General features: G+C 36.8%; 2 protein-coding genes across 2 annotated transcripts; one reads left to right on the forward strand and one right to left on the reverse strand.

Annotated features, from left to right (window-relative positions):
• Positions 1-672: 672 nt before the first annotated feature.
• On the forward strand, positions 673-5,554 carry LOC110804321 (CDT1-like protein a, chloroplastic). The gene is made up of 7 exons (XM_022009893.2): positions 673-896; positions 996-1,115; positions 2,521-2,755; positions 3,465-4,118; positions 4,390-4,567; positions 4,649-4,739; positions 4,840-5,554. Exons 1-7 carry the CDS (start codon positions 736-738, stop codon positions 4,895-4,897), a joined length of 1,497 nt encoding a protein of 498 aa, XP_021865585.1. The 5' UTR covers positions 673-735; the 3' UTR covers positions 4,898-5,554.
• Positions 5,555-6,236: 682 nt separating this feature from the next.
• Positions 6,237-18,563, reverse strand: LOC110804313 (casein kinase II subunit alpha-2). The gene is made up of 10 exons (XM_022009885.2): positions 18,055-18,563; positions 14,482-14,611; positions 13,727-13,921; positions 11,078-11,235; positions 9,314-9,404; positions 9,167-9,232; positions 8,229-8,311; positions 8,066-8,129; positions 7,871-7,939; positions 6,237-6,667 (listed from the first exon to the last, which is right to left on the reverse strand). Exons 1-10 carry the CDS (start codon positions 18,363-18,365, stop codon positions 6,608-6,610), a joined length of 1,227 nt encoding a protein of 408 aa, XP_021865577.1. The 5' UTR covers positions 18,366-18,563; the 3' UTR covers positions 6,237-6,607.
• Between the last annotated feature and the right edge of the window lie 675 nt (positions 18,564-19,238).

Below are 19,238 nucleotides of genomic sequence, written 5' to 3' on the forward strand. Positions count from 1 at the left end.
GTTTCATAACTTGATTGAATGGTTTTTTCCAGGTTTATATACTTGGTTAAGTTAGTGTAGATGCAATAAGTGAGTTGTGACAACAAAAATTGGTAGGATTTATAATTAGTTCTCTACTGTATTGTTAAATTATATTAGAGTAGGTGCAAATAAGTTAAGTAGGGGTATAATGTTTTTTGAAACTCGTGGGGGTATTTGGTGCGTTTCTGGAAACTTCGGGGGTATTTCATGAAAAAACCGTTACTTTATTCTTTTTTTTTCTTACACACACCAACATTTTAGACATCTCTTACTTTATCCATATTTTATTATACTCACCTACCTTTTGACATACTCATCTTTTTTTTGTCTTAATAGTTATGCAAAATAGTAACTGTAAAGATCATTTGAAAAAAAGAATTAGGACGTACATAAGGCTTACGAAAAAAAATCAAACCAAAGTAAAATGTTCAACAACTAATAACTACGGAGCCAAAGCTTAATTTAGATTTGAACTTGAGAAATATTGTACATATGTCTGATCTTGACCACTGAGCCAAACGCATTTCAAGTTTCAACGAATAAACGTTAATTATGTAAGGTTTTAACCGGATAATCACTTTGGCGGAAAATCCACGTCACATTTGGCGCCAGTTAATCGCCACGTCAGTCCCTAACGGTCAAATTCCAGTCCTTTTTAGCTTCTCACTCTAAAACTCAGATTTGTTAGGCACCATAAACTTACCCTAATTGAAAATGGAATCAAAGCCGTCCGATTCACTCAAAACGCCGGAGAAAACTTCATCGGCAATGAAACCTAAAACTTCCGATCAAATCAGCTCTAGAACTCCGAAGAAGCTTCCACATCCTCCACAAAGAATCAAATATCATCGTCGATCTATTCGATTGCCGGAAAAGTAAGTTCCATTTTAATTTTACTACATCTTTAATTTATGTCGCTGATTTTTTTGTTGATTAAATCTTTTATTTTTTGTCGATTATTTTTGGGGATGAAGGTATGAGATGTTATTGAGGTTTTTCGATGGATTGGATGTTTCGTTGAAATTGCTGCGATTGCGGAATGCAATTCCTGTGTTTAGCAAAATTAGGGTTATGATTGAGAATATGTCAGAGAGGTATACTTTCTTTTCCTTTTTTTCGTATTTTGTTTTATGTATTTTTGGCTTAATTTGTTGGATTATTGAATTAATTGGTTGAGAATTTGAGATGCATCTAAGTTTTGATAATCTTGTCGTCTTTGTTTTCATTTGGTCTGTCAATCTTCCTGTTTGCACTTTTAAAATCCCCAAATAATCACTTTTTCATTGTCATTTTACACCATCCTAATACAAGAGGATTTGTAGTTTGAGCTTAACTAATTTGAACTAACAGAATATGATACAACTCGATTCGTCTCACATCCCGCTCTTACTGAGTTAATGTATGACTCCTTATTGAGGATTGCCTTGTGAATTGCACGTTCGTACAATATATTATCATTACACTTGCATAAAGTACTCAACTTGGAATCAAAATTTGGGCAAAGCCTCTAGTCCATTTGAGTCATGGATACTTATTATGTATTATACTCCCCTTACTCCCTTACTTCCCTTACTTTAAGTCAGAAAGTTGTTTCCTTTTTCATGTACTTGACAATTGACTCATATCTTGTAGGTTTCGTAAGACCACGGACACTGAACACCTATAAAAGTTGCTAGCATGCTATATTGTACCACCTTAATCACTATTCACTATATAAGATCCTTTAGGTCTCACAACCTTTGCCAAAATGGGCGAACTTTTGTCCTCCTAGGATCAACGTTTGAAAGTGAAATCAATTTCTTTTTTAGCCCCTTCCCCAACTTTTTCCAGAGTTCTTACCAATTTGAATAGTTCCATACGGCTTGGATCTCTTAGTAGGCATAGATTACAGCTCATATAATAAGAAATTGATCTGATGGAGACTCCTAAAAAAAGTAGGAAATAAACTAAACTACCAATTAGACAAAGAAAACAAGTACCACCTCCATTTCATTTTGATGTTCTTATTTGGAATTTGGGAGAGTCAGAAAAAGCGAGTAGAGTATAATTGAAAAAACAGGTGAGCTGAGTTAATGGATTTAAATAGGACCGATTGGTGGGGACTTTGGGGGTGAAATGGAAACAAAAATAAGGTCTTAAAAGAAAAACTCTCAATTGGAAACATAGTTATAAAATTTGGAGGTAGTATTATCCTTCTCTAATGTTTAATCTTAATATTGTGTGCCTCTGTATACCAATTACGTTATAAATTTATGACCCCTTGACTTTTACCTCCTATATTTCCTTACTATCGGAAGACAGTTATTGCAGAAGGTCCTCAAACTTTTGAGTATTAAATATGATATTTATTTGTTATCTCCCCATAATCTATAGCAACAACAACAATGAACCTTTATGGATTTGCAGCTTCAATGCTCACTCGTAAAGATCTGCAGAAAAATTGTTTCACAAACATCTAGTAGTATTGGTAGTAATTTCATGATTTGGATGATAATTTAGGAGGTTCACTCATCAACATTTGGCGCAATTGAAGTTTCTTTTGCCAGAGGAGATTGGAATAAAAAAGGTCTTGATGGCTGACGGGGAAACTCGCTGCATGAAACATGATCTTCACCTCACAATGACTGTCAACGGGATGACCCGAGCAGACAAAAGGAAGAGAGGAAGTGAACTCCCCTGTTTGAGGGATCACTTCATTTCAAAGCTTTTGGGTTTTGTAGGAAATCATCCTGAGGTATGTCTATCAATTTACCGTTTTTTAACTAAAAAGTTAGCTTTAGCCAATCGGAAAGAAGTTGCATCAATAAGTTTAATCTAAATCAAAAGATATCAAATCTTAATAATTTTAATGATTCACACCAAGAGTTAGATCCTCCAATCTTTTCATCTGTCTTTGAGTATATATGTTTAATGTTTTCATGATGCTTTTCCACGGTTCTTCTAACAATCCTTTTAAATTTCGAGAAATTAAAATGAATTGGTATTGGAGTTGAGAGGGTAAAGGGAGCAGGATATTCTTTCAAGAGATCAAATACTTTTGAGTCCAAACTCCAAAAACCAATCCAGTTTAGGCAATGCGTTGTTCAGGTTCTGTGCATACCTGTAAGGCTGTCATTTTCTTTTCATATGGAAAGGAAGATTTTATAACTTACCTGGTCTGATATGCATTTGAAAGGCAATACAAGGCTCTAACTTTAAGTTGTCAGAGGCCTTAGAAGTGGATTCTTGTAAAACCAATGTTAATCTTAGAATGAATAATGTTTATGTGTGCACATTTCAGGTTATGCGTACATTTTATATTAAAATCTGCTTCTGGACTTCCATACACCTAACAAATATCATTAGAGTCGAGCTTCCTAGTTAATTTACGTATGTATTTGATCATTGATTATAGTGCATATTCATTTCTGAATAATCAAATCACATTTGTTGTGTGGATATAGGGGACTGATATACCCGAGGAAAAACTACCTGAGCCATTCAACCAGCAAAAGAATGATCTGCTGTTAAATACCTTCAAACAATCAAATTCATGTTCTCAAAAGCAGAAATACTCTGGCGTAGCTGTAGAACTAGAGGCAGCACAGGCATCCCATTTTTCTCCATCTTTCCGGAAGCATTTTTCAAGCGGAGGCTCAGACAGTAATAAGTCATGGAAAAGTCTCCAGAGTCCATCAGAGTCCTCACACCAATTACAATCAATTTCTGTTTTAAATCCATCTGTTGACAGAGATGAGTTGGCATCTGTTGCTCATGAAGCCGAGACTGTACCGTATAGGCTACGTGCTAGTCAAATAAAGCGCAAATCTATTGTTGACAGTGAAACTTTTTCAGCACATAGTGGTAAGAAGAAGCAGGGAACACCGTTAAAATCTGCTGGTACTCCGATCAAGCCAGCCACACCAAGTTTGCAAACACCTAAGAGGTTTAGGTCGAATGCTGATATCAACTCAGCATGTAAAGCATCTGACCGACCCACTTGTGCTAGGTCACTTCAATTTGAGGGCTCTTCAAGAAATATAAATATTGATCTTCAAGATGATGAAGTTGAATGCTCTAGTATTGTTGACATTCTTCCTGAGAACCTTTTACAATCGGTATTGATGTGTTTATTTGTTTTTACTGCATATATCTAGTATGAATTTCCGTAGCCTATGAAGTTTGAAGATGCTGATTTCTTGCTGTTCAAACATTCTCGAATCTGCTAACTGATCTTACATTTGACCATCTGATTCTGCTTTTATGCATATATCTAGTATGAATTTCCGTAGCCTATGAAGTTTGAAGATGCTGATTTCTTGCTGTTCAAACATTCTCGAATCTGCTAACTGATCTTACATTTGACCATCTGATTCTGCTTTTATGCAGATAAAGGAGAAAGAAAAAAGAGCCGTGGAGCTGGCAAAGCGGAAGCAGATGATTAAGTGCCTCCCAAAGCTCTTTGACAGAATTTATATATTGTTTCGGAATCCCAAGATTTCAGCTGTTAGAAAAGAGGCACTAATTCGTGAGCTGACTGAATGTCACTTGGACATTACTGATGAAAGTGAGCGTCAGACTTCTAAGTTCCGAATTACATAAACTGTAAATTTAGAATGGAAATATACTGAATCAAACTGTATTACAGGCGAAGTTGAGGAGCAGCTAAAACTACTGCAAGAAATTATCCCTGATTGGATAATCTGTAAGTTTTCACCTTCTGGAAACATACTTTACAGGTGAGAGATAACTTATTCCTATCTGTATTTTCTTCGAGTTATGCTTCCTTTTCTTGTCACCATCATAACTTCCTTGCACATGGTTGTCATGCACTTGCAGAATCAATAAGACATTAGATCCAAAAACGCTGCGCCTGACGCTTGATAAAGCTATATGACCGGTGAGTCGTGACCATATGACTTGGTCTGCTATTTTCGTAATTCACGGTAAATATTGAATATGAAGTCACCTTCTCAGAACTATCGGTAGCTGAACCTTAGAATGCATCTGGCTTTGAAAATCATAGCCTGCTAAGATTGTTACGCCTTTTGTACACATGGGATATTTTATAGTAAATGATTTTGTTGGAAAATCTTTATTATTACAAAGAACTGGTTCTCTCAAGTCTCAACAGGGGTGTAAACAATCCAAGGACCGAGGGGCGGGGCCCTTGCTATTCCTTTCTTGTTCAACCGCATTTTGTCAGCAGAGACATGAAAGCAGTGAAAAATCAAGCTCAATCTGGGATTTTGGGTAAACTTCAACAAGTCATCCCAGTTCGTGACTTCGAAATTCAATATGTGCAGGGTTCTTACAAGCACAGGACCACAAATGTTAGTGCTCAGTCTCTTAGAAAAAGTAGAGTACTGGATATTGATGTGTAATTGGTATTTCTGAAATCATGCATTTTTGTAATCTTTGCATATAAATGTATCTAGCCGTTGCGAACATGGTATAATGTTACGTCCAAGGTAGAACCAAAATATTGAATTGTATGAACATCCTTGAGAGCGTAGAAGTAAAATGTTATTAGACACAAGGTACTTTCAATTTACTTTCTTTCACAAGAAAGAAGACTGGGTTCACTTTAGTAGCATCAGTTGATGAGTGTGAAACTTTTGAACTTTCAATTTTACAATCCTCTATTGGACTAAAGCTCATTCTAATCAGCTTACTAAACAGTGTAAAGGTTTAAAAAAGTTTACTCTCAAGTTTTCAAAGTTTGACCCAAAAAATTATAATGGAACAATCTTTTAAGAATGGAGGAGTATGCTCACTCCAGCAGTGGTTATGTCTGACTGCTATGACTAATATAGAACATGAATTTATTGCTATTGAGTTGGGAGGTTACGAGGCAAAATGGTTGAGGAATGTGCTTGCAGATATTCCACTGCGGGGGAAGCCTGCTCCTTCAGTTGCAATAGTTTTACAATCGACCATGCCTAAAATGGAATGAGAGACATATTCGTTTGAGGCATAAGGCCGTCAAAATTTTTTTTTGTTGTCAAATAGAGTAATATCACCAGACTATGTAAAGTCTGAAATGAATAAGCGGATCCGTAAACGAAAGACCTATAATAAAAGCTAATTTTGGAAACATTGGAAGGGATGGGCTTATAATCCATTGGATGAATTGTAAAGCAAATTCTTTTCTGCAAATCCAAAAGGTTAACACGGGTTGAGCTACAACTTTACAAAATAAGACTAGAGACGCAATTTCGGATCTTAAGAGTTAGTTATGGTACAATTAATTACTACACAATCTTCATTTACTCAAACGCAAAAATTAAATTTGGTACAGGTCTTACATTCAAGAAGTGTACAGGTTCCGCAATCAATGAACGAGAAACTATTCTCAATGATGAAATAGAGGTGATGTAACAAGGGCTCCAGGAATGAAATGACAATCGTAGTTAGTTTGAACATTACAGATTTGCAGTTCTATAAAGATATAATGGTGCATTTTACATATAATCCCCCTTGTGCATAACCACGGCTTGTCTGCCTGAAGCTGCGATGTTTTAGATGGGATTATAATCATTAATTAATCAACATGCAACAACCTACAATGGAGATCACTCTTCTCATGTATGTATCCAGTGGTGAACTATTGCGTCCGCGTTCTGCTACTCTCTGCAGCTCTAACTTGCGAAAAATACGGATGTGCCTGCCACAAAAAACACACATAACAGATGTTAGTTAGCATTGCATGGAAATATATTTTCTAAACCCAATTTAGATGTCAAAGAATACATCAAACTCATATATGCGTATGCTACCTAAGTTGCGTTTATAATGAGCACTCATGTCACTCATCAAACTCGTATATGTTAATTTTTTTAAAAGAAAAGGTAACGAGTTCTTTGCTTGATCAGTTAATACCATTGGCTAAATCAAACTCAAAATATATGCAGAATGATTTGCTGAGTTTTATGAGCTCATCTCTTTTAGATATCAGAGAATACCAAAAGCTCATGAAATAATAAGATGTGGGACAATAATGGATGAATATTTCCATTCTAGGGAAGACTTCTAGCCTCTTTTGAGGGTAGCTTTTTACATCTCATATTAGTACTAATTGAGGGTCAAGCAATTTCACCCAGCTCGAGCTCAAATATAAAATCACCAGATTAATCATGTTTGTCAATAAACTATGTCCATTTGAAAACTGAAACTAGAGCACCGAAATATGAAAATCCAGACAAAAGTCAGGCTGGGAGCCTGGAAGATATTTAATAAAATGAGACAAGAGAATGCAAATAAAATGTGACAAATATGAGAATTGTTAAAAGTTTCAAGGAGCTAGGCTTGGTCCTATTTACAAGCAAAGTCGGGTCCCCAATACATGCATGCCGATTCTTGCACTTCTCATACTCCCTGGGTTCTTTTTATGTACCCATTTAACGTAGAGTCGTGTTTCTAAAAGAGGTGAGTGTAAGAAAAGAGGAAAAGTAAGATAAATGTAGTAAAAAATGGGACGGGTGTAAGAAAAATGTGGATAAAGTGAGAGAGAGTGAGAGAACATGTGCAAATATTGAGGTAAAGGGGCAAGATAGTAAAATGTGTTTGCCAAAAGTTAGATAAATGTGGGTACATAAAAAATAACCAAATAAAAAAATAAAAAATAAAAAACAGAGGGAGTATTACTTTATGTCACTTAGATAGCTATTGAATGAAAAAATTCTTCCACGAAGATTAAAGCAAAGAAAATGTACAAGCGTCGCAAAATATTGATACAAAGAGCTACAACTGAGGAAAGAAGCTAGAAATTAATACGTCTACACATAAACAGTGCTTTATTTCTCATTTCAAGGACAAAAAAGAACATTATATATGATAGTTTGTTACAGCAAATATTATAGAAAATTACCATTGCTTCTTTTGCAGTAAGCCTGTCTTGGTGGTCATAGCGAAGAAGCTTATCAAGAAAGTCGATAGCCTGTGAAAGCATAATAGATTGGGTCACTCATAGGAAACATCAGAACAACTACAAGTACAAAGAATTCTAGTTTTATGAGAATGAACCATTGATTAATACTCCAGAAGTATTTTATTTAAGCATTACCTCCGGGGAAACCAAATGCTGGTTATCTTGATTGACAAATCTTGACCATGGCTTCCTGCTGTGCCTGCAGTAATAAGAATTAATAATATATTAATCAGATAACCAACATATACACTAAAATTTTAACAAGCACCAAATGCGAAAAGTCCCCCGCAAAACTTACCTCCCAACAAGAGCATCAAGTTGAGGATCAAGCTCCAAATTATATTTGTTCAAATAAGCATTCAATTCATCTGTTCCAAGTACCTACAAATTACCAGAAGAAATTCCAAATCACTGGTGATTTTGACAAGAATAAGGGTCTGGTCTCAACCTCTAACCCAACAATGGGGAATCGATTTTCATCGCCTGTTGAATTGAAGAGGGTTTCCCTCTTCTCCCTTCCATTCGGGGGCCTACTTTAACTTGGCTTTCATCAAAGTAAAAACTATTTTAGACGTCCCTTCACCCCTCTGCCAGTCTTGCTACTAGAAAGGAAATTTTTTGAATTTAAGGGAGAGACTGGAAGTATTGCACATCTAATCACTGGTGTAATAATGATGAATAGAAGCTGTCTGATGTTATCCACAGATTAGTTTTCTACACTCACGCACACAAAAATCGGCACACACACACACAAACAATAGGTATTCAGACTTCAGCCAATAAGTTCCAACCTGAATCTAACCATTTGATGAAATATTTTACTGACGTCAACAAACGGATTGAAAACCTTAACCAAAACCATCTATTTTCAAGTTCAGTTTCGGTAGAATGGTCATAACAGGTCAACCTTTATCACATACAGAATAAACTTAGAAACAGGGGTGGAATTATACATGGAAAATGGAATCTTAGTTTACAGACAAGTAAGATTACACAAGCTCCCAATAGGAAAGACTTAATGGTAAGTGGCTACTGCATTTTATCCAGTGAAAAATATCTCCTATCACTACTTTCGCAACATTTCAATGCAGTCTCCCTGCCCTTCTTTCCTTGCTGAACCAGTTCCCACGGCGATTGAAATTTCAAAGGTACAGTAATGCCAAAAGAAACAGAACTAGCTTCATGAAACAGAATTATGAACCATCAAATTCATTTTGTGTGGCATAAGAAGCATACCTTTGCAATTTTTACAAGTTGATCATGATTGTCATGACCATAAAAGAATGGCTCTTTCCGGAATATCTATATAAAAAAAAGGAGTCGTACTGAGTAATTCATGTCTAAGATACAGTTTAGAAATGAAAAATGAGAACTACTACTCACCATTCCAGCAAACATACAACCAAGACTCCACATGTCCAATGAATAGTCATAGTCTTGTAAATCAACAAGAAGTTCTGGCCCCTTGAAGTATCTGCAAGTAAGTTACGAGACATCAAAATAACTGAAATTCATAATTCTAGTCTGTGTCGAATAGAAATTCAGCTACAGACAAAGTGAAACTTAACTTGACCAATAAAAATTTCTCCCTGTAAAGCTGCAATATTCAAAGCAATATCTACAGGGTCTTAACAGAAATTTGAATTCAAACTGTCTTAATCATGGAAGCATCACACTTGAAAATTTCAGCCGACTTTAACAGAAAAATGTGTATATTGTATAAAATACAACACACGGAAGACAAAGCCACGCATGGGTAAGCAGGTGTTTCACCCAAAAGGACAACCAATTGGTCCATTATCATTACCCCATTGCCTCAAAGAGGCTCTCGCAAGAAGCGGGGTAAGGGGGGGTCCGACGTACGCAAACTTACCCCTGCAATTGTAGAGAGGTTGTTTCCAATTGACCCAAAAGCGATAACGGGACGGCAACGAGACGACCATCTTCTACTTCATGGAAAGGAAGCGAAGAGGTTTTAAGAGCCATTTTGGTCCGTACAAAAAATTGGTCACCAATTGGTCCGTACAAAAAATTCCTTCTCCAAAAAAAAACTGATCATTATCAAATTTGAGTACCATCTACCACTTATGACTTATTACAATTAAAACTACCAAATTGTCCTCCCCTTAAGCCCTAGTTTCTTATAAGGTGTTTAGTTGGAGTGCCATGAGTTCAGATAACCCATGCTTAGACTGTCTTTACTATATATACTAAAACAGAAAAACGTTAAGCATGAAGTTGATAAGAAAGCCCAATTAGAACCAGTGAATCCCACCTTCATCTTTTCAATTTGCAAGCTAGCTTATAGATACTTTCATCAGTCTTCAAAAAATCAGGAACTTCTCAAGGCAATCTTCAATGAAACAGACCTAAAAGCCTCAACCTCTCTTTCCCCTAACTTCCAAACCACCTCCACAATCGCCAGGCACACCAGTCAGTACCTCAACAAAAAGCACCAGTGACCCTCCCCAAGCTTCTGTTCTGAAACACCATAGCACATCTGAGTAAAAGAAAGAGAATGAGATGGAGATTTGTGGTGGTTTCACAATCCGGCGTAGGGCATGCTGGTGCCATCTCAGCCAGGGGAAAGAACTAGGAGTCCCTCTCTCTTCCCATCTTTGTAGATATCATCATTAAGGTTGGGTGAAGAGAGGAAAAGTGGCAAAGAAACAGTGGCAGTAGTGTGGGACACAGGGAGAGAGGGGGGGGGGGGTCGAGGAATGACTTTCAATTTTAGGCAACCAAACACATGAATAATAGTATGGGTTTCGAGGAATGACTCATCCCCAACCCATGAGTTTCATACCTAACTCCATACCCCATAACTAAGATGAACCAGTTCTAACAAATAAACTGCACCAGCCACCAGCCAGGGCCTTGATGCACCATCATTCAAGGCACGGCTTTTCTGTCCGACACAACAAGTGAGAAGTGCAATAAGCTCAGCTAGCAAATATGTTTTAGAAAATGGATTTTAAGAAGAACCAAAACAAACGAGGTTCGAAGAAATTCTTATACGTGGAAGATAGTTAGATACACAAAAAAACTGTTAATATTGTCCTGTTACAAAACCGGAAATTCCATTTGGCCAATGGGTTAAGGATAATTATTTGTAAGTGGTCTCGTACAGTAAAAGCAAGCACTAACCTTGAAGCCACACGAACATTGTATTCCTTGCCAGGATGGTAGAATTCGGCCAGACCCCAATCTATCAAACGGAGTTTCCTCAAGTCATGGTCTATCATGACATTGTGAGGCTTGACATCTCGGTGCATTATTCCTTGTGAATGGCAGAAATCTAAGGCCTGTGAAATAACATAGAGACTACATTAGCACATGCAAAGGTGAACTAATTCAAGCATTGCAAACCAAATGCTAGCTATTCAAGGAATAGTAAAAATGTGACAGAGCTATTTATTTAAGTAATTTATGCATATAAGACAGTTAAGGAGCACCCTATGCATATTGGATAGAAGTAAACATAGAGGATTAAATCTCTCGACGTGTTCAATGTTCTCTAATTTGCAAATGCTACTTACCTAACTAATCTCAAGCATTTTTTAATATAGGAACAGATAAACCATTTAAGTAAACATGGAAAGGAAAAAAAAGAAAGGAAACAAGAATGGGAAACTCATTCATATGTTTGGTTAAGAGGTAGCGTAACAGAAATAAATGCAATAGAGCATTCTCGTATTCACCGACCATCTCTCGGTCTCTTCTCTTCCCTTCCCTTCCAAGTTCCACCCACCCATCATAAAACAATGCCGTCATTATCATACCATCTCTCTTTATTGTGCCATCATCTACTTTGTCTACCGCCATCATCTTTGCCGCAAACATGACTTCTCACCTTCAGTTGTCTCTTTCTTTAGAAGTCCACCAGATCTGGACATTTTATGACTTGAAGCAACCGCCGAATTTCCGAGCTTAGGGCTTCGATGACCAAACTTAATCACCAATTTATTGACTGTGGTGGCCATTTTATGCCATATTATTTGTTAGAAATGGTGTTAACAGTGATGGCTCTGTATCACAATGTATATGAAGAGGGGTCCATGGAGCTTAGATCTGGTGTGGTGGTGGTATTAAATGGTCGTCTCCCTTGGGTATTTGTGAGTGTTAGTGCCTAAATGGTGGGGCTACGGTGGTTGTGTGTTTTTGGCGGTGGAGGGTTGGTGGGTGGGGGGTTGACACTTGACAGTAGTGTTGATAGTGGTGCTCAGAAGTTGAAGAGAAGGTTAGACAGAAATGGGGTAACCCTGAACTCTCAAGACCCAAGGTGGAGAGGGGAAACACGATATAGGGGACGTGGGGAACTCCAAAAAGAAAATAGGGGAAAGGAAATTTAAAAATAGGCTACCAAACAAACACTAAAGGAAATAGAGTTTTAGATAGCTTTTCCCTTTGTTGCTCCCCCTCACCAAACAGCACCTGAGTTAAATAGTGAATAAAGAAACAGAAACCAGGTACCATATACATTATCTTTCATGACATTTGACTTCCTAAGATTTCTTATTCTGCATTAGGCAACTTGCACCATTTTATGGCCTGTAAAATAGTGAGGGAAACCATGATGCAGAGACATGTCATTGTCAACCTAACACCAGCATACCATGTACATTCTCCTCTTTTTTTATTAACTACTAAACTCACCAGGTAATAACATCTATCCCCGTGTCCTAACTAAGGACTTGTCCTAAATCTTCCCAATATTTGTACATCACATTATGGTGCATAAAAAACACAAGGAAATGACGTAATCAAGCACATTGTACCTGCAGATTATCAACATATCTACAGTCCCATGTCCAAAATCAACGTGAGTCCAAACCGCAGAACATCGTGTTCCTTTCTGTCCTAGACATTGTGACAATTACACCTTGTAACAGTCATACAAGCTACGAAACACCATATTTATGCAATTCACGTCCCAAAATGACACCAATCTTCCACTTCCGTAAAAGTACCAAATAATTAAGAATCGACGACATAAACAATTTGTTCCACCAGAAAAGATAACCCCTACTCTGACCACCTCCCGCGATTAAAATAATCACTCTCAACGTTCTGAGGGAAGTTTAAATGGGATAGCAACCAACTTCGATCTCATTATTCTCAACTTGAACACATCTAACATTATGAGCAGCTGAGTATCAGATGTCAGCAAGCTAAGAGTAGCCCCCTCCCCCCTCCCTCACACACACACACCTCCAGGAGAGATCCCAGAAAGCGCAGAATTATAATACTAGTATTTGATCAATAAAAAATAAAATGTAGAATTTGGAAGATTAGCATTTACGGGAGTGGAAGTTGGAGTCTCATATTATTTGACCTAGGTATCTCATTACAATATTTTTTGAACATAGAATTATTCAGTTTCTGATAAACATAGGATTGATTTTAGCAATATTCTAAAATTCAACAAATATGATTTCTTTGACAAATCCCGTAGATTAGTAGATAATAATAAGAATTTCAGACGATCTTGCCCCATCTTCCCTAAGTTCCGGTATTCCACCTCATATGTTCAACCCCTTTGCTACCACCAATCACCATCATCACCTGGTTTATAATGAATTCTTCTGTGGGGTCAAAGAAATAAGGAGGTCCAGTTGATGGGAAGATAAGTACATATTAACCTTCTTTGGTGGGGTCAAAAAACATACTCTTATAACTCTCCTTTCAGCATTAAATAACATAGCTGACAACGGTTTTCATCAAAGACGATTACAAAGCAACAGGCACAACACAATAAACATGTATGAGGATAACATACAAAATGCACACAGTTACCTTCAGAAGCTCATAGATGTAGTAACGTATGTCATAATCAGAAAGTGTCGGATATAGAACTTTGAAATCTGTACTGTTAACAAACTCGAACACTAAACTTGGTGTTTTGGAATGCTGATCTCTGACAATATCAAGCAGCTTTATGATGTTTGGTCCCCCACACAAGTTCTGAAGAATTTTTATCTCTCTTTTGATCTGTAAAAACAAAAGTATTCACTCAGAATGCGCTTTAAAAAGACGCTTGCATCAAATAGCCCAACAACGGCAACAAGAGAGCACAATTATCAGGAATAATGTCAGCAACGACGTACCCATGAACAGGACATATAATCAATTCATTTACAAAGGAAAAATACCCTACAGTACAGACTATCTTACATTATCCCTCGGGACGGGGCATCTGTATCATCCCTCGTTCACCTAGAGGGCCAAAAATACCTAGTTCTCGAAGCTAAAATCTCTTGAGGCTTAGGAGACGATGCCCAACTAGAAAATATTTTTAGTTGCATCTCCAATGTGCTAAAACGCTTAAACCAGACAAAGAAAACGGGGGAGGGGGGGGGGGGGATTTACGCAAGCGAAACTAAAGTAATTCTCTTGTAACAACTGTTTTCAAAATCCCGTTGTAAATACAACTGAGGTTGATTGGTGAAATACATGATATGACAAACAATGAATTTCAGGAACTAAGTACAGTTTCATAACTCATTGTCAAGAAAGACACATAGCAACTGCTTGTAATAAAGAAAGCTCACCTTTTTCTTCTTCACAGGTTTCAGGATCTTGATAACACATCGTTCACTACTATTGACGTTTATTCCTTCAAAAACTTCACTGTACTTTCCCCTTCCAATCTTCCGCACAACTTCATAATCATCTTGATCCCTAAGAAATTAACCATGACAAGATTTGATGATACACTTGAAACTTGCTAATCTCAGAATATAAGCAATAAGAGATGCAGCAATTCCCGATAGCTGGAACTAAAAAGACAAAAATAAATTAAAAAATCTAGAGGTTACACTAGCCAGATCAAGAGAAGAGAGTATAAAAATTGACTTTGCTTAAGTATCAGAAAAGTAAAATAGGAAACGGAACAGGGCAATCTACCACTCTCCATCTAACAAAATCAGAACAGCCTTATGGAACCTAAAGTCAAGATCTGCCAAAGCACAGTAAGAAGCTAAAAATTAATCTCAAAACTATCAGAGTATTATGCTCCAAACAACAATAATAGAATGAGAATGAACTAAGCGGCTACATAGAGACGTTGTGACAAACAATAATCCCTGGACCCCGCAAGCTAAGAAAGTAGTCTACATCAACACTCAAAGAAGAGCATTTCAAGCGAGCCAAAAAATTAAAAATACCTAAGACTGGCATGACTTAAAACCAAAACAAATATACTAATAATATTCCCATATTCCTTTTCGACATATCCACGAAAAAACTTCTTGTTAAATTGGAAACTTAACCTGCTCAAATCTCTTCCACTCACACTCTCTCTCCATATCCCATTTGATGTGGGCCTTTTCACCCACTAACTACACCCTCCGTCCCTTAAAGTTTCCCCAATTTCCTTTTTGGTTTATCCCTTTGAGTTTTCCTCATACTATAAATGGTCATAAGTACTCTCACACCCACTATATTTGGTCCCACCACTATTTTCTCTCATCAACTCCACTCAACCAAAAATATAAAAAGTGACTTTACCCTAATGGGAACAAACAAAGAGGGACTGAGGGAGTATCTTTCAATCAGTTTACGCATTCTTATTTCCCAATGTCTAAAACCCTAGCCTACTAATGTCTAAAACCCTTCATGCATGCCAAAACCTACCAGGAATTATTATTTTTGGACGGAGGGAATAAGAACATGATGAAATATGATATAGAGGCACTATACTACATACCTCGACCAATTGCACTGAACTGGAATAATAAATCCAGTTCCAGTTCCTCTCCTACCCACAACTGCAAACTTTTGCTTTTCACAAATCCTTCCAAGTATATTTGGGTAATTAGAGATCCAAGATATACTCAAAACACCAAGTTCAAGTTCAAACCAGCAGGATAACAACCAATTACTTTCCTCACTTTCACAGGAACACAGCAAACAACATCCAGAAACACCACCCAACACCAGTAATCTCTCTTTGTCTGAAGCAAATTGCTATACCTTCTGTAAAAAGTTTGATGTCTAACTTAGAACACTACATTCAGACATAACCAGGTCTTTCCGAACAAAATAAGCTAAACTAACCTTAAAAGGTTGGACATCACATCCCAAGATCTCACGCATAGCAGAGCCAGTGCTAAGAGAAAAAATAACAAGAAGAAAATAGGTAAACACATCATGTTACTTCTACCTCTCTTCAATGCAAAGAAAGTACAAACGAACAAAAATCAAGCTCTCAAGGAAAAAACAGGGACAGTCATTTCCCATGCATTTATCTCTCGTAGAACACTCAAATCTTGGCTTATCTAACAATATATCTATTTGGAGTATTGTTTAGTTTAAGCAAGGCTTTATTTCACACCTTGTATCTCCACGTCATTTCAGCAACGCAATCTTAACCAAAGTACATGAAATATTCTTCAATTGCATGCATAACTAGGCCACTTCATATTGCCCGCATTTCAAAGTTCAAACCCTCCATCTTTGTTTCACTCATCTAAAACCCTTTGGGCACCGATAACCCCAAAGTTCGAACATAGCCTTAACGATCCCCTTATTTTATACAATGCGGCACGAAAAACTTTAGAGAGCACCACAACAAACATTGTAAACACATCCATCAAAATAAGAACACAAAACAATGTCTCGATACAAATCAGCATCAACTAGATAATGTGACGTGTCACTAGCTGATGTCCTAATGGCTAATGCAAGCCTTCGCATTCCTACGCGCCTCTGATAAAGTAAGCATACCCCACTCTCCTCTAGAAGCCTTCCTAAAACCTCTATTTGTTACTCTATCATAAATCTTTTCTCAAACATAAAAATCATAACTAAATCCTTCAGTCACTGTAGGATCTATAAGACACTTCCGAATCTCCCTAGAATTGAATAAATACCAACTAACTCAGCCTTTGACCTGCGGAGGCAAGTGGTGGCTTAAGAGTGAAATAAATTTCAAGGGCATGCAGGATAGACAAAAAATCTAAGGACTCCATTATCATCTCACAACCATGTCTACCTGATGACATTTTCCAACGAGAATAAGAAAAAACTAAGGAATTCAAATTATCATTTCACACACCGAGTCTCCAAGAACCAAGCCTCCTTTCCTCTTAAGGATGACACACCCTAACAACTACACACAATTACACTCTATACCTTCTACGACCATTTCTCCCTTATACCAAGATAACTTTTTGATATTCTTAATCCTATCAACTCCCCATCTTGAGGAAAAAAGGCAAACACGTAAAAACAGGAAATACCACACAAGAGTAATAAAAGGACAAAAGCCATTTTACATCCACCTACCGGATTGATGTTTTCATCAAAACATCCTCAAAGAAAACCCCAAGTATTTAAAGTCTCGGATGACAATTTTCTAAAACAAAGACGTCGTACAAAAAGTGTTTCCCAAAAGGACGCATTTTCCTTCTAATGCCTAACTGCTTAACCAAATCAGAACATGGATAATCACCCCGATCTTTCATGAATTTCTCATTCCTATAAATCCTCTAAATATAGCAACCTGAAAGGAAAAAAAAATACACTAACCAAGTGAGAATAAAGGCCATTAAGACATCCTTAGAGACATCTTCTTCAAAAACCATATTCTGGGTAGAAAGAGACCCGAGTATTCCCCATAACAATTGACATCAATCACACTTTAGATACTCAGGAATAAAACCTACAAATATCAATCGACCAGTCTCCACACACGATGTGACAGCAAGTCAGCAACAGTACTCAACCCAATTATAGCTCAGAAAACCACAAGCTGAAAGCTGATCATATCAACTCCTATCACATGGCAATCAAAATTCAGAAAGCCTCGCCTTCAGTTCTTAACAAATACTTATCAAAATCGGCGGCAAAGAAGACGACTTCTTCCAAATTCCAAAATCAATTGAAAACTTCTCCATTCAACATCAATGTAAACCCTAGCTAATTTTCACTTCATCACACCACAATTCTCACTCTTATGCTTCTTTAATTCAAGGATCCAAATAAATCAAATCATATACCAAACTCAACAGATATGAAAAGAAAATCAAAATCCATATATAAGCGATCGGTATGTAAATTAATCCAAAAAAATGAAGTGAAATCAAAATTTTAAGATTCTGTAAAAAGGAAGAAGAAATTACCCCCACTGAACGGTGAGAGATTCGTAATCCCAGTACTCCCGAGGTCGGAGAACATTAACATCGGTGTAAACTCGAGATTTGGACATCGAAGATTTTCCGGCGGCGGAGATCTCGAAATAATCGGGGTTTATGGCGGCGGAGAAGCTATAATTTAGGGTTGAAGAGGAAAGAGGTGGGCGCAGGATGGGAGGTAGCGCCACCGGCGCACGGAGAGCGAGAAGGGCGCAGAGTAAAGGGAGGCGGAAGAAGAGGAGTGAGAGAGAAGATGAAAAAGGGTTAGTAGTGTAAGTGATCTGATATTTCCATGTCATCAGATAAAGCGTAAGATGCTGCCACTGACTGATTTTTAAGTTAACAGATTGACGAATTTCATGGGATTTTTATTACTGTATTATTTTCTTTGATTAATCATTTATTTATTATTTTATTTTATTAATTCTAGTATTAATTTCAGTGTCAAGACATTTGATTTGATGGTGATGTTGATTAGATTAATCTTAGTTTCATTGATTTCAGGTTTGCTTTAAATGGAAGCATCCTTTTAGATTTCTTACTTACTTTGGTTTTCTTCCTCCCTTGCTTTTGGCTGGTTGATCACTTGATCTGTGAAGATTGAGGTGGGCCCTCGTCGAGAAAAGAAGAAATTAGAGAGATGATAAAGATTTCTAAACATGGTTAAATCATTTCCTAAAAACGTCATATGAAATAAATTAATTTTCATACAAAATCAAATAAACACTTTAAAGTTACTTGTATTAAACTATTAAGGTTTACCCCTTCAAAAAAAAAAAAAAAAAAAAAAAAGCTATTAAGGTTTGTTTATTTTTAACTCATTTCGACTTATTTTGACCTTTGTCAAGTTTTAGTTCAACTTGACATGAATGCAAGTAACATTGTTTGTAGTACATATTTAGAGGGTAAAACTATCACTTGACAACCAACAACATTTACTGTCAACCTCTAAATGTTGTTGGTTGATGATGCTCTTCTTTTGGTTTATCAACCGCTTTGGGTTATTTTGTATAATCCATATTTGGAGAACCAACATTGGCCAATGCATTTAAATATTATTAGCTTTTCTTATTATTTTGTTTAATTAAATTTATTTAGATATACTGTAGTGTATGAATAATATAAAATATTTATTAATCTTCCTTCGAAAAACATATTTTTTCCCTTCCGTA

The sequence above is a fragment of the Spinacia oleracea genome, chromosome 3 (assembly GCF_020520425.1).
Source record: "Spinacia oleracea cultivar Varoflay chromosome 3, BTI_SOV_V1, whole genome shotgun sequence".
Classification (NCBI taxonomy): domain Eukaryota; kingdom Viridiplantae; phylum Streptophyta; class Magnoliopsida; order Caryophyllales; family Amaranthaceae; genus Spinacia; species Spinacia oleracea.

Coding starts and splice junctions, on each gene's coding strand:
- LOC110804321 (XM_022009893.2), top strand. CDS start 736: ATGGAATCAAAGCCGTCCGATTCACTCAAAACGCCGGAGAAAACTTCA. Junction 1,116..2,520: donor ATTGAGAATATGTCAGAGAG/GTATACTTTCTT, acceptor ATGATAATTTAG/GAGGTTCACTCATCAACATT. Junction 2,756..3,464: donor TTGTAGGAAATCATCCTGAG/GTATGTCTATCA, acceptor GTGTGGATATAG/GGGACTGATATACCCGAGGA.
- LOC110804313 (XM_022009885.2), bottom strand. CDS start 18,365: ATGACATGGAAATATCAGATCACTTACACTACTAACCCTTTTTCATCT. Junction 13,922..14,481: donor AACCTGTGAAGAAGAAAAAG/GTGAGCTTTCTT, acceptor TTGTTTTTACAG/ATCAAAAGAGAGATAAAAAT. Junction 9,233..9,313: donor GTTGTATGTTTGCTGGAATG/GTGAGTAGTAGT, acceptor TTTTTTATATAG/ATATTCCGGAAAGAGCCATT.